The following is a 15,403-nucleotide window of genomic DNA, read 5'->3' on the forward strand; positions in this document are numbered from 1 at the left end:
TCTGAGTATTTCACAATCTGCTCAGTTACTGGGATTTTCACGCACAACCATTTCTAGGGTTTACAAAGAATGGTGTGAAAAGGGAAAAACATCCAGTATGCGGCAGTCCTGTGGGCGAAAATGCCTTGTTGATGCTAGAGGTCAGAGGAGAATGGGCCGACTGATTCAAGCTGATAGAAGAGCAACTTTGACTGAAATAACCACTCGTTACAACCGAGGTATGCAGCAAAGCATTTGTGAAGCCACAACACGCACAACCTTGAGGCAGATGGGCTACAACAGCAGAAGACCCCACCGGGTACCACTCATCTCCACTACAAATAGGAAAAAGAGGCTACAATTTGCACGAGCTCACCAAAATTGGACAGTTGAAGACTGGAAAAATGTTGCCTGGTCTGATGAGTCTCGATTTCTGTTGAGACATTCAAATGGTAGAGTCAGAATTTGGCGTAAACAGAATGAGAACATGGATCCATCATGCCTTGTTACCACTGTGCAGGCTGGTGGTGGTGGTGTAATGGTGTGGGGGATGTTTTCTTGGCACACTTTAGGCCCCTTAGTGCCAATTGGGCATCGTTTAAATGCCACGGCCTACCTGAGCATTGTTTCTGACCATGTCCATCCCTTTATGACCACCATGTACCCATCCTCTAATGGCTACTTCCAGCAGGATAATGCACCATGTCACAAAGCTCGAATCATTTCAAATTGGTTTCTTGAACATGACAATGAGTTCACTGTACTAGAATGGCCCCCACAGTCACCAGATCTCAACCCGATAGAACATCTTTGGGATGTGGTGGAACGGGAGCTTCGTGCCCTGGATGTGCATCCCACAAATCTCCATCAACTGCAAGATGCTATCCTATCAATATGGGCCAACATTTCTAAAGAATGCTTTCAGCACCTTGTTGAATCAATGCCACGTAGAATTAAGGCAGTTCTGAAGGCGAAAGGGGGTCAAACACCGTATTAGTATGGTGTTCCTAATAATCCTTTAGGTGAGTGTAGATTTCAGATAGGCCTATATAAAATGGGTACTGTAAACCCCATCCTGTCCTCCCATTTATTTTACCCCATTACAGTTATAAAAGCATTAAATGGTTAATAAGGACATTTGACTGGATTAGCATTGGCGCTAACAAATTAACACTCAAACAAGGACGTTTGTTTTAACGTAACCTTTAACTTAACATATGCTACAACATTCATAATGCAAACGCGAACAGAATTTGAAACTTACAGCTTGAACTTGTTAACTTAAATCCGGATGCTTCCTCCTTTCACCACAAAACTTTGTTTTCTTCGTGATATGACTTGAATCTGAAGTATTTCTGCGCGCATCTCTTGTGGATCGGAGCGCTTATCCGCTCATCATGTCTTATTGCGTCTGTAGAAAGTTTCCGACTGACAACCTGTCAGACAGAGCATCAGTACCCGTTACGTCGGTGCTACCGGGTCTTATGAAAAATAGGTACCGACAACTTTTTTCTTTTTAGGTACCGACTTGGACTCGAAGTACCGGGACTTTTGACAACACTAATTTGCAGGTGGGATGAGTGGGACATGTTGCCACCACTTTTTGCGAAGTCAATTGTGCCCTGAGCACTTATTTGAATAAAACTAAGAGTGTGGAACAAACACGCTTGCGCATCCTTTGTCCAAGCACGCTTGCGCATCCATTGTCTTTATTGTAATCCAATAAATTGTCATTTTTAATTATTTTAGTTATTTAGTTATTATATAAATATTTTCGTTATTAAAGTATTGTTTTCCATTGATTTGACCGACCCCAGCAGGTGGGGCGGACTTTGTCCCCACCACTTTTGAAAACAGTTACGCCACTGGTCTCACATAAATAACATCATTATTTGTATTACATGAGCAGAAGCTAAAATAACAGTTAAATGATGTGCTAAACCTTTTCAAATAAAATAACTGATAAGCGGTCCACATGCGATCAATACAAACCTAAATACCCTGATGGAACTGCAATGTTTTCCATAGGATTTTGACAGATTTGTGGTGCTGGTGACGTCACAAACTAATTAGCATATTTGTGACATCACGTTGTGTTAGTGTTAGCACTTATCTGTTTTTCTTCTACTCTCTTATCTGTCACATTATACTGTATTTTACAACAGGATGCCACCAGCAGTCACTTTAACCGCTGATAAAATCCTGATTTATAAACGCAACATTATCGAACAAAATCACAATAAAGTACATTAAAGAGCTGCTATATGCTGTTTTCCCTTTCTCGACAATGTGTTGCTGTATTACGAATGCTTCTTTGATTTTAAATGCAAGTGACAGTTAAATACGAGAGGCCGAGGGCTCGCATACACACATGGAGCTCATCGGAAGGGAGTGCATGCGAATACGCAAGAGGAGGTCGCGCACGCGGCCACGCTTCACTCACACCAGAGCATGTGAGCGAATTGGAGCGGTGTGTCTCAATTTTTCGCTCAATGACTGTGCGCTTCGCTCAGTCGCTCACGGACCAAGCAAACGCTCCGCTCACATTACACTCATGCTCACCGGTAAACCAAATCCCGCTCAGATCCCGCTCTGACATAAAATGTGTCTAGTAAGCCTAATTGTTTTCAGTTTATAATGGTGTTTCCCATAGGATTTTGACAGACTTGTGGCGCTGGTGACGTCACGAACAATTAGCATATTTGTGACGTCATCACGTCGTGTTAGTGTTAGCACTTTTTTTGACAAGAAAAAGTTGACAAAAGAGCTTTTTTAGAAAAAAAAAATGCTCGGAGCATTTGGTTACAAATAGCAGCCGAACGCCATGACTTCGCGCACGAAGGCAGCCCAGAGAAACATAGGCAACGTAACGGACGTCTAATTGAATTATAAACAGAGAGCGTCTTTGCAATAACTAATCACATATTTAAATACAATACTCATTTCTCGATAGAAATGTAATCAGAAGTTGTTGAAAGTGAAAATTAAACTTACATTTATACAAAACTGTCCTCCAACGGGCGTTTCGGCCGCCATTTAATTTTTTCGAGCTTAAGCCTTCTCGACCAATCACGTTCCTCGCATATTGTTATGGAAACGACAGGTCTCTGTCATTGGTTAGCTGTGAAAAAGGAGCTTGACATAGGGCATTTTTTTCAGAAAAGTTGAACTTTTTTCAACCCCAATAGATGCTCTGAGTTGCAGTCACTTTAACTGCTGCTAAAATTCTTATTTATAAACGCAACATCATCGGACAAAATCACAATATATACATCTACATTAAAGAGACCAGTGGGTGACTTAATTTCTGCAATCTGGCAACCACAAGCAAATACTCTCACTGTGGAAGCGCCATTGAGGATCTCAAGTCAATAAACAAGAGTTTAGCAATCTCCATCTGGTCTGTTCTCTCATGAGCTGCTCATGTCGCTTTGATCTTCACTACATTGTTTGTTTGCGTCAGTGGCGTTGTTTCCGGGGAATTGTCAATATTTTGCAGTCATCATGAAGACGCTAGTAATTTGCGGGAGAATTAAGGGAGAGGTTGGATGTCTATGAATAAACCTATGCACTTATCAGACCTCTGTGGAAATACTTCTTAGGTGAAGCTAGATGAAGTTGAATAAGCTATGCACATGATTTGACATTCTATTGATTTGTGCTATTGGTATAAGAGATACTTATCTTACAGATGGATAAATTAGGGCTATATAATTTTTAGTTTACCTAAATTTGTTTTATTTTTTCTAAGTTGTGTGTATGTCATTTTTTTACTCCACATAAATTACTGTAGTATACTATAGTGATATTTACTAAAGTAAACTGCAGTAAAATTCCTAGATACTATAGTGTTTTTGAACCTTACTATAGTATACTACAGTGTTTACTACAGTTTATCAATTTACTACAAGGGTACTACAATTTCCTCTAGCAAATACTACAGTATTTTGGTGTTTCAGTTAACAGGACTTTTATTTTGACGGCTAATCGTGAAGATGCAAAATCTAGTTAAAGAGTTGCAAATTTAGCAACAATGGCCGGACAAATTAGGAATAAATGGCCATCAGTGCATCACTGTAGTCGTGGTGGGGAGGATATTTGGCGTTGCGGTCCGCCACGGGAAAACGAATATAGTGGAAACACATGTTAATTGTTCATAATTGTTGGTTATGATAAATCTATTAATTACCAAATAATTTGTCAATAATACAGTTAAAATGGGTAAAATGTTAATATTTGTGTTGCAGGTCGATTTTAAAGTGTGAGGGGCTGCTGCGCTCTTAGTAAAAAAGTCTGGTTTAGCTCTATCTTCCCCTGTTGTGCATGCAGTGTACCCAGGATTCAGATCAGTGTTTTAAATGTTGTTATAGTAGATGTTGTTATTGTGTTTTCTCAGGCGTGAAAGTCCCTCGTAACTTCAGGCTACTGGAAGAGCTTGAAGAGGGTCAGAAGGGTGTTGGTGATGGGACAGTGAGCTGGGGTCTTGAAGATGATGAGGACATGACACTCACACGCTGGAGAGGAATGATCATCGGACCCCCAAGGGTCAGTAGCCCAATAAGCCTATTATTATTCTGAAATCTAACAGAAATACTGGGTTTGTGAGGCAGATTTATACTGCCAACTTTAAGTTGGTGGCACAATGGTTGGGATATTCCACCACCGTGGTGATGCTGTTGTCATAGAGAGCATCACATCCCTGCTTGTTGGTTTTTCAAGGTTAGTCATCTTACCTGTGGCTCAGTGGTTAGAGCAACGCCAAGGTAATGGATTCGATCCCAGGGGATTGCACATAGTCAGAAACAAATGTATAGTACAGTGCAATGTACTATATTATATATTATTCCCTATTATATATACTGGACACAACACGGACGGGGTTGGGTCTTCCTCCCCAGTGGGGAGCGCCTGTAAGTTCACCACCTGGTCCCGAAAGGGAGCGGTGGGAACCTTGGGCACGTAGCCGGGCCGAGGTCTCAGGATAACGTGAGAATCCCTGGGTCCGAATTCTAGGCAGTCAGGGGACATGGAGAAAGCCTGTAGATCTTGATGGAGGCGAGCGCCAAAAGGAGAACCGTCTTCATCGAAAGATGAGGAAGAGAGGCATCCCCTAGGGGCTCGAAGGGGGGCCTGGTGAGACCTGTCAGGGCTACATCCAGGTCCCAAGAGGGTATGGAGTGCGGACGAGGCGGGTAACGCCTCCTCGCACCCCTTAGGAATCTAATAACCAGGTCGTGCTGCCCTAGAGACTTTCCAGCAACTGAGTTGTGATGAGCAGCAATGGCGGCTACATACACCTTCAGTGTGGAAAGGGAGAGGTTAGTCTCGAGTCTCTCTTGTAGGAAGGACAGCACGGACCCGATCGCACAACTCCGTGGGTCTTCTCCTCGAGAAGCACACCAGGTCGAGAAGAGGCACCACTTGTAGGCGTACAGTCGCCTAGTGGCAGGTGCCCTAGCCTGAGAAATGGTAGCTACCACCGCCAGGGGCAGACCACTCAGGATCTCCTCGTCCCGTCCAGGGGCCAGACATGGAGGTTCCAGAGGTCTGGCCTGGGATGCCATAACGTGCCCTTCCCCTGGGAAAGCAGGTCCTTCGCCAGGGGAATCGGCCAGGGGGGAGCTGTCGTCAAGAGCATTAGCTCCGAGAACCAAGTCCGGTTGGGCCAATGTGGCGCAACGAGTAACACTTGATGCTCCTCTTCCCTGACCTTGCACAGGGTCTGTGCAATGAGGCTCACTGGGGGGAAGGCGTACTTCCGCTTGTCCCGCGGCCAGCTGTGCGCTAGGGCATCCGTGCTGAGGGGTCCCTCGGTCACAGAGTACCAAAGTGGGCAACGGGTGGTTTCGAGGGAGGTAAACAGGTCCACCTGGGCCTGCCCGAACTGCACCCAAATGAGCTGGACTGCGCGGGGGTGGAGTCGCCACTCTCTGCGAGGCGTAGACTGAAGAGCGAGCGCGTCGGCTGTCTGGTTCAGGTCGCCTGGGATATACGTGGCACGCAGGGAGCGGATCACCTGCTGACTCCACCGGAGGAGGCGTCGGGCGAGTCGTGTTAACTGCAGTGAGCGAACGCCACCCTGACGATTGATATATGCTACTGCAGTAGTGCTGTCTGACCGGACCAGCACGTGCTTGCCCTGCACGAGAGGTAGTAGCCTCTTCAGTGCGAGTAGCACAGTCCACAACTCTAGGCAATTGATATGCCAGCGCAGGCGGGGGCCCGTCCAAAGCCCCGACACTGCTTGCCCGTTGCACACTGCACCCCAACCCTGCAGGGAGGCGTCTGTTGTCACCACGACATGCCTCGTAACCTGCCCTAGGGGTACCCCTGACCGAAGGAAGGCCATGGAAGACCACGGGGTTAGGGTGCGTCGGCAGCGAGGCGTAACCACCATCTGCCTGCTGCCGGTGTGCCACGCTCCTCAAGGAACTCGACTCAGGAGCCAGTGTTGAAGCGGCCTCATGTGCATCAACCCGAGGGGTATCACCGCCACCGAGGATGCCATGTGTCCCAGGAGCCTCTGAAATAGTTTCAGGGGAACCGCAGACTGCGTGAAATGATCCAGGCAGTTCAACACCGACTCGGCGCGTACTGTGGACAGCCGAGCTGTCTTGGTGACAGAGTTGAGTTCCATACCAAGATAGAGGATGCTCTGCACAGGGGAGAGCATGCTCTTCTCTCGGTTGACCTGTAGTCCCAATCGATCTAGGTGCCGGAGCACTAGGTCCCTGTGTGCACACAACAGATCTCGCGAGTGAGCCAAGATAAGCCAGTCGTCGAGATAGTTGAGTACCCGCACCCTTTTCTCCCTGAGGGGAGAGAGGGCGACCTCCACGATCTTCGTAAAGACTCGTGGAGACAGAGACAGACCGAAGGGGAGGACTCTGTACTGATATGCCCGACCCTCGAAAGCGAACCGTAGGAACGGGCGATGACGAGGGAGAATCGAGACATGAAAGTAAGTGTCCTTCAGGTCGATTGCCATGAACCAATCCTGACATCTGACGGATGCCAGGATGTGCTTCTGCGTGAGCATCCTGAACGGCAGCTTGTGCAGGTGTCTGTTCAGGGTACGCAGATCTAGGATGGGGCGCACCCCCCGACTTTTTTTGGGACGATGAAGTAAGGGCTGTAAAACCCCTTGGACATCTCGGCTAAGGGGACGGACTCGATCGTAGTACGGGAGCATCCCGGCCTCTGACCGAGGTGACGAGGATGCCCCAAAACTTGGGCGGGTTTCTGGCGAACTGGATCGCGTAGCCGAGACGGGCCATCCTTCTCAGCCACCGTGACGGTGTGGGAAGCTCGAGCCAAGCTCCCAGGGACCGTGACAGGGGGACTAAGGGAACCGATCTGCTTCATCGACCCCCCGGGGGGTGGTTCGATGGCTGGCAGTGCGGGTCTCTCGCCGGGGAGCCCCCGGGAAGAAGACTGGCTCTGCTGGTTTGCCTGCCTGGCGATGCAGGTCCCCGCACCGTCGATTTGAGAGTGCTGAGGGCTGCAAAATACATTCGATGTTGCGCCTCGCCAAGACGCAACGTCGAGTGGCCGAACACCGTCTGACAGAGGGTGAGAGCGGCTGTGAAGAACACCCAGGGAGATAGGAAACTCTTTTTGTGAAAAAGTGGGCGCTAGGCCCCCTAAGCCATCCTAGCTGATGTTGGAACGGGGCAGGAACCGTCCCGGATCAACCGTCCAACGATGTCATGGCTGGATACTGGCCCGATGGTATTAACCTCCCTGGGGTCTTCCCGTCAGGAACGCTTCTTCCTAGAAGGTTGTTGACGGGGTGGTGGTCTCCCCTTCGATGCCCTCTTCCGGGGTGCCGCCTGGGTAGGGAGCGCTGGAACCGGAGCTGGTTTCGAAATGGACCGGGGCTGCTGGGAAGCAGAGGCCGCACGGGAACTCGAAGGCCTATGGGCGGCCGAGTCTCGGCGGGGAAGAATATGGCTAATCGCCTCCATCTGCTTCTTCACCGTAGAGAACTGCTGAGCGAAGTCCTCGACAGTGTCACCAAACAGCCCACCCTGCGCAATGGGCGCGTCGAGAAAGCGGACTTTCTCGGCGTCGCTCATCTGCGCAAGGTTGAGCCAGAGATGACTCTCCTGGACCAACATGGTGGACATCGCCCGACCCAGGGCCCGCGCGGTCACCTTAGTCGCCCTTAGAGCGAGGTCGGTGGCAGTGCGGAGTTCCTGCATTAACCCCGGGTCGGTCTTACCCTCGTGGATCTCCTTCAACGCCTTGGCCTGATGGACCAGCAGGATGGCCATGGCGTGGAGAGAGGAGGCAGCTTGGCCCGCGGCAGTGTAGGCCTTCGACACCAGCGATGCCGAAGTCCTACACGCCTTAGACGGGAGTTTCGGTCGACCTCTCCAGGTGGACGCCGCCTGCGGGCACAGGTGCACCACGACTGCACGTTCCACCTGGGGCACTTCGACGTAACCCCTAGCCACCCCACCATCGTGGGAAGAGAGAGCGACGGAACCGGTTTGACGTGTACGTGCCGAAAAGGGGGCGTTCCACGTCTTCTCCAGTTCCTCATGCACCTCCGGGAAAAATGGAAACGGGGTTGGGCGCGGCTTGGAGTCGCGCTCAGAGCCCAAGAACCACTTATCCAACCGTGAGAGCTGGGGGAGAGGCACCGGAGTACACTCTAACCCAATGCACATGGCGGCCCGGGAAAGCATGGCCGACATCTCGACATCCGCCTCCTCCTGAGCTCGAGTCGTCGGGATCGGATGCCAGCAATTCGCTCTCCGATGCTGCGATGGACATCTCATCCTCATCACGCATCGTGTCTGACTGCGTGAAGGAGGACGCTGACGGTGTGGCACCGCCAGCTGGGGAACAACGAGGCGAGCAAGACGGGGTGCGAGCGGTCCGCGACTACTTGGCTGACGAATTAGCGCTCGCAGAAATCCCCATATCACCCTCGCCGCTTGCCTTGGCGAACAGAATGGCCTAAGCCATCCTCGTCACAGCCCGGGAAGCATGCGAGGTGGTGGCTGATTCTCGGGAGAAAACAGCCACCCGTGACCGCAACGTCTCTATGACCATCTGCCCGCAGTGCGGGCAAGATGAGTCCACCAAGGCTGTCTCAGCGTGTTGGACCCCCAAACACCTGACACAGACATCGTGCTTGTCCCCATCCTCGATGAGGACACCGCACCCAAGAGAACAGCGGGACATGCCACGCTGGAGAAATTAGCTCTTTTAGAATGCAGACGGTGATTCACCGTCTGCAGCTCAAACACCTCTGGAACTGCCGAGACGCCCAGGGGAAGTTGCTGCAGGAAGGGACAGTCCGCTGCACCACGTCGTAGAACCGGCAATGTAGAGCTTTTGCTAAGCAGCAAGAGAAGATCTTCATAACCGAAGGCTCCGAAGAACAAAAGGTGAATGAATGATGCACGCCGTCTCCCTTTTATACCCGGATGTCCGGGGTGGAGTCCGGCATGCAAATTTCATTTGCCAATTTTCATTGGCCTTTTCTAAGCAGTCGGAAATGATTGGTTCTCAGGGACGAACCCCATCTGTCGGTTCGACACAACGTCGAGAGACCGACAGAAAGGGAACGTTTGTTTATTTATCATGAAAACTATAACATTTGAGACCCGCGATCGTAGTGATCTTCTGTCCGGTTCGTGGGTCTTAAATGCTGACATGTACGGTCATATATCACTAAACACCATACAACTATAGGCTATTCAAACTATACGCAGAGCCTTGCCATCACATCTGGGAAATAAGTCTGTAAATTTGAGTAAAATCAAGTTACGTAACGTTACGTGTCTAACCAAATTCACAGAAGGCTCCAACTAAGTCAACTACGCCAGCTGCTATTCAATCATAGCAGTGGGTGTTTACTTTCAAGTCTTCTATGCGGCCCACCCTTAAAAACTGAGCGTTTCTCCAGCCGGCCTCAAAACCTAGAAAATAGCCTATTACTTGTTGATTTTGATGTTTTCAAATGTAAAAACCACGCGAACGTCATAAGTAGACACCAGACAATAGTATAAAACTATAAAAACGGCCAGTTCACTGCACCTTTAATATTTTGCGATCTTCCTTACCCGTCTTTGGATATTTGTGTTTTAACGCGAGTTCAACCATCATTTGATTGCGGGATTGTGCCATGGTAAGCCAGCTGGTTGGCTTGTTGGTTCTGTGTGAGTGTTACAGCTACCAAGACCGACCGCAGTACAGTATCTGCGGTGTCAAAGCCAGGAAAACAAAACCAGAATGTATTAACTTCACTTACTGCGGTTTGCCTTGGTATTAGCTTGGATTTTGTAGTTACTGCAATTAGGGATGCTCATATTGACCGTTTAACCGTTAACCGATCGTTAAAATTTTGACCGGTTAATACGATCAGTTAAACGGTTTAAAAGGTATGTTTATTTTAAGTTTAATAATATTTTTTAATAAAAATAATTTAATAATACTTTTTTAAATAACTATTAAATCATACAGTTTTCTGTATGGTGAAAGAAAAACATGCTAAGCATTAAGACGTGCAGACGCGTGCGACTAGGTGTAAATGCCCTCCGAAACGTTTTCGAGACGGATTAAAATCCAATCATGCAAATCACTTGATGAAACTGGACACGTGTAATTCATCTGATTGTTGAGGCCACATTTGTCAGGGCTTTACTCCTCCAAACGGAGTGCCACTGGCAGCCTTGCTCAAGATCTTTGTTTTAAATGTAGACACGAGACAATCGCGCTCACAATGCGCTGTGACATTCTCTGTCTTTCCGGCGTGTCTACGGCTCAGCAAAGCTAATAGCGGAGCTACTGCAAGGGAATTTTGGTGCTAGCCATCAATTTATCCTTTACATAAATTTATCTCATGGATGCTTAGCATCGGCTGCCCGTGCGCTTTGGAAAGAAGAAAACTGCGCGACCGGTGGTTTCCCTGCCTTCTTTTAGACGTGACATAAAATATGATATTACAAGATGGTGCCGCAGATGGCAGCTACTGTGCTTTGCTCTTCAGTGTTTGTACTGTTTTTGTTTGTTTTTCCTGTTTTTTGTTTCTCAAATACGATCAGTTTTATCAGGGATGACCTGCTGAACATTCGGCAGAACACACCACAAAATCTTTTACCGGTTTTTGAGTTTTCTGACGTTTTGCTGGACATTGTTGTTGGCGGAGCCGTAGCTCTGGTCAAAGGCTTCAGGAGGACGTGCAGACGAGGGAAGCGAGCCGGCGCGCTTGTGAAGCTCAGACTGCGCGGATTTCGAATGCCGTTGCCTAGCATCCATCTGCCGAATCTCCGCTCTCTACCCAACAAAACGGATGAACTCCTTCTGCTTTCCCGGTTTAACAAGGACTTTTCTAACTCTGCTGCTCTGTGTTTCACGGAAACCTGGCTGAACGGCTGGTACAACTTCCTAACTTCCAGCTGATCAGAGCAGATCGCGACGCAGAATCAACGGGGAAATCGCGCGGCGGCGGGACGTGCTTTTACATCAATGAGAGGTGGTGTACAGATGTAACCGTGTTAAAGAAGATGTGCTGTTCAGATCTAGAAACACTCTTCATTAACTGCAAGCCATTCTCCTTGCTGCGGGAGTTCTGTTCGTTCATTCTCGTGAGTGTTTACATTCCTCCGCAAGCGCACGTGAGCTCAGCTTTACAGAAACTCGCTGATCAGATCACAGACACAGAACAATAACACCCAGACTCGGTTTTAATTATTCTCGGGGACTTTAATAAAGCAAATCTCTCCCGCGAACTGCCAAAATACAGACAGCACATCACATGTCCCACGAGAGACAGTAATATATTGGATCACTGTTACACAGCAATAAATGATGCATATCACTCTGTTCCACGAGCAGCTTTAGGACTCTCTGATCACTGTTTGGTTCATCTTATCCCATCCTACAGGCAGAAACTTAAATCTGCAAAACCTGTATTAAGAACTGTTAAAAGATGGACTATTGAAACAGAGCAGGATTTACAAGCCTGTTTCTCTTTCACTGATTTGACTGTTTTTGAAGCTGTTGCCACCGATCTGGACGAGCTGACAGAAACTGTAACTTCATATATCAGTTTCTGTGAGGATATGTGCATCCCTACCAAGTCTTATCTAACTTACAACAACGACAAACCGTGGTTCACAGCAAAACTCAGACAGCTCTGTCATGCCAAAGAAGATGCTTACAGGAAAGGGGACAAAGTCTTGTATAAACAGGCCAAATTCACACTGTAAAAGGAGATCAGAGGGGCAAAGAGGAATTATTCTGACAACTTAAGGAACAAATTCTCTTCCAGTGATCCTGCTTCAGTGTGGAAAGGTCTGAAAGATATCACCAGTTACAAGACACCATCCCCCAGCACTTTGGAGCACCAACAACTAGCTGACGACTTGAACAAGTTTTATTGCCGGTTTGCAAAAACACCCCACACCCGCCCTGAACACCTCTCCAGACAACCATTCACACCTTCAGCAACCCCCCTCTCTCCCACACCTACAATTCAGATCACTGAAGAAGATGTGCACCAGGTCTTCAGAAAGAACAAAAGAAGGAAAGCACCAGGCCCAGACGGTGTGTCACCAGTCTGCCTAAAAATATGTGCTGACCAGCTGGCCCCCATCTTCACACAGATCTTCAACAGATCACTGGAGCTGTGCGAAGTCCCCTCATGCTTCAAATGCTCCACCATCATCCCAGTCCCAAAGAAACCCAAAATTACTGGACTTATTGACTACAGACCTGTGGCTCTAACGTCTGTGGCCATGAAATCATTTGAAAGACTGGTTTTGGCCTATCTGAAGGACATCACTGGTCCCTTACTGGACCCCCTGCAGTTTGCCTACAGAGCAAACAGGTCTGTGGATGATGCTGTCAACATTAGACTGCACTTCATCCTTCAGCATCTGGACAGACCAGGGACCTATGCGAGGATCCTGTTTGTGGACTTCAGCTCCGCTTTTAACACCATCATCACGGACACCCTTCAGAATAAACTGACACAGCTCTCCGTCCCCACCTCTGTCTGTCAGTGGATCAACAGCTTCTTGACAGACAGGCAGCAGTTAGTAAAGCTTGGTAAATTCAAATCCAACACCTGCACCATCAGCACTGGAGCTCCTCAGGGCTGTGTTCTCTCCCCACTGCTCTTCTCCCTTTACACGAATGATTGCACATCTAAAGACCCCTCTGTGAAGCTCCTGAAGTTTGCAGACGTGACCACACTGATCGGCCTCATTCAGGACGGTGACGAGTCTGCTTACAGACAGGTGGTCAAGGAGCTGGCTGTTTGGTGCAGTCTTAACAACCTGGAGATTAACACGCTTAAAACTGGAGATGATCGTGGACTTCAGGAGAAAGCCCCCTCTTCTCCCCAAACTCACCATCATGAACAGCACTGTGACTGCAGTGGAGTCATTCAGATTCCTGGGCACCACAATTTCTCAGGATCTGAAGTGGGACACTCACATTGACTCTATTGTTAAAAAGGCCCAGCAGAGGCTGTACTTCCTTCGCCAGCTGAGGAAGTTCAACCTGCCACAGGAGTTGCTGAAACAGTTCTACTCTGCCATCATCGAATCCATCCTCTGCACTTCTATAACTGTCTGGTTCAGCTTAGCTACCAAATCTGATCTCAGAAGACTACGGAGGGTAGTCGGGACTGCTGAGCATATCATTGATACAACCATCCCCACTCTCCAAGAACTGTACTCATCCAGAATGAGCAAAAGGGCTGGTAAAATCACTCTGGACCCCTCACACCCAGCACACTCCCTTTTTGAACTGTTACCGTCTGGTCGACGCTACAGAGCACTGAGCACCAGAACGACCAGACACAGGAACAGTTTCTTCCCTCAGGCAATCCATCTTATGAACACTTGACATTAAACGCGGAACACACAACTCTATTTTACATTATTTATTCACCATATTTGCACATATCAGACCTGTACATACATAATTGTCTATATTGTATATTGTGTTTTTGCTGTTTTGTACATTGCCTATTGCTATATTATTGTATATTATTATTATTATTATATATATTTTTTTCATCCGTGTTCTCTCCTGTTGCTGTCTTTCTGTTGCACTGTGGAGCTTCTGTCACTATAACAAATTCCTCGTATGTGGAAACATACTTGGCAAATAAAGCTCATTCTATTCTAAAAATACGAATGTGAAATATGAATAAGTAAAAAATTATGTTTGTATTTTGGGTGGTATAACAGATCAGATGTAGCTATATATTTTTAGCTAATACAGGCTGGTGGAAAGCAAACGTGACGCGCTTCCTGAGGCGTTATCTCTACATTCCCGGGACATCCGTGCCATCTGAAAGGGTGTTATCTGCCGTGGGTCTAATTGTCAACAAGCTCCAGACTGTCACCACAACACGTAAACATGTTACTTTATTAAATAAAAACTCCAAGCTTTGGATTGGGGTAGGCCTGCTATTTTTATTTGATGAAAAACTTTCTGACGGAAATAAACTTTACCGGTTCTTCTGTGTATTTGTTTTGTCATAATTTGTTAATTTTTTAAAAACGCTTTTCAAAACGCTGCAGGTTCGTGAGTATGTGAATGCAGGTGCTGTTGTTGATGTATTCGTTATGCTGCAGTTTGCATGTTAAAATAAATCTTTGAAAAAAATGTTTGTATTTTTAACATGTCACAGACCCTCGTCAACTTTAGCTTTGTTCTCATTTTGAAGTCTTCGTCCTCCGGATGTCGCATGTGAAGGCGTATGAGGCGGACAAACGCGACCTCCGGAGGATGCAGACTTCAAAATGAGACGCAGCATGTATTTTTTAAATTCCAAATTATTATTAAAATCTTATTGGTTAACAGTTAATGTTTGGATAACAAGTTTCGGTTCTCGGTTAGGGAAATTAACCGAAATGAGTATCCCTAGCTGCAATTTTAACTCTCGTTTCTCAGAAACGGGATAAGATTGAACCAGGAGACTTTGTCACAAGACAGAGCAGATGTCACAAAGCCTGTTACAGACCTTAACTCAATTTTGACCAAATGTGTAGTTACTGCGCTTTGCCTTTGGACGGCAGTATAGTTGTATGGTGTTTAATGATATATGACTGTACCTGTCAGCATTTGAGACCCGTGATTGCGAACCGTACAGAAGATCACTGCGATCACTTATCTCAAATGTTACGAGAGTTTCCATGATAAATAAACAAATGGGAGACTCCCAGTAACTTATGTATATGACCCAACACCCAAAATAATACCAAAACACTTCAAAACAGCCTCCATTATTTGTAAACTGTGGATAAAACCTTGAAAAATTATGTATGAGCCCGCCAAATCACAGAGATGCCGATTCGCACGGGACTAATATTATCATAGGACCTAGTTGTTTGTCAAAATATGGTAGGTCATTTGTGGGGGAATTTTTACTTTACAAATTACAGACATG

At 47.1% G+C, this 15,403-nt stretch overlaps 1 protein-coding gene across 1 annotated transcript in view; it reads left to right on the forward strand.

The window, feature by feature from the left end:
* The window catches only part of ube2v1 (ubiquitin-conjugating enzyme E2 variant 1), a 55,366-nt gene that overhangs the window by 9,403 nt on the left and 30,560 nt on the right, over positions 1-15,403 (forward strand). The window contains exon 3 of the mRNA XM_057362335.1: positions 4,376-4,524. Coding sequence (XP_057218318.1) covers positions 4,376-4,524 — 149 coding nt within the window. The remainder of the gene's footprint in view (positions 1-4,375; positions 4,525-15,403) is intronic.

This window comes from Triplophysa rosa, linkage group LG20, assembly GCF_024868665.1.
Source record: "Triplophysa rosa linkage group LG20, Trosa_1v2, whole genome shotgun sequence".
NCBI lineage: Eukaryota > Metazoa > Chordata > Actinopteri > Cypriniformes > Nemacheilidae > Triplophysa > Triplophysa rosa.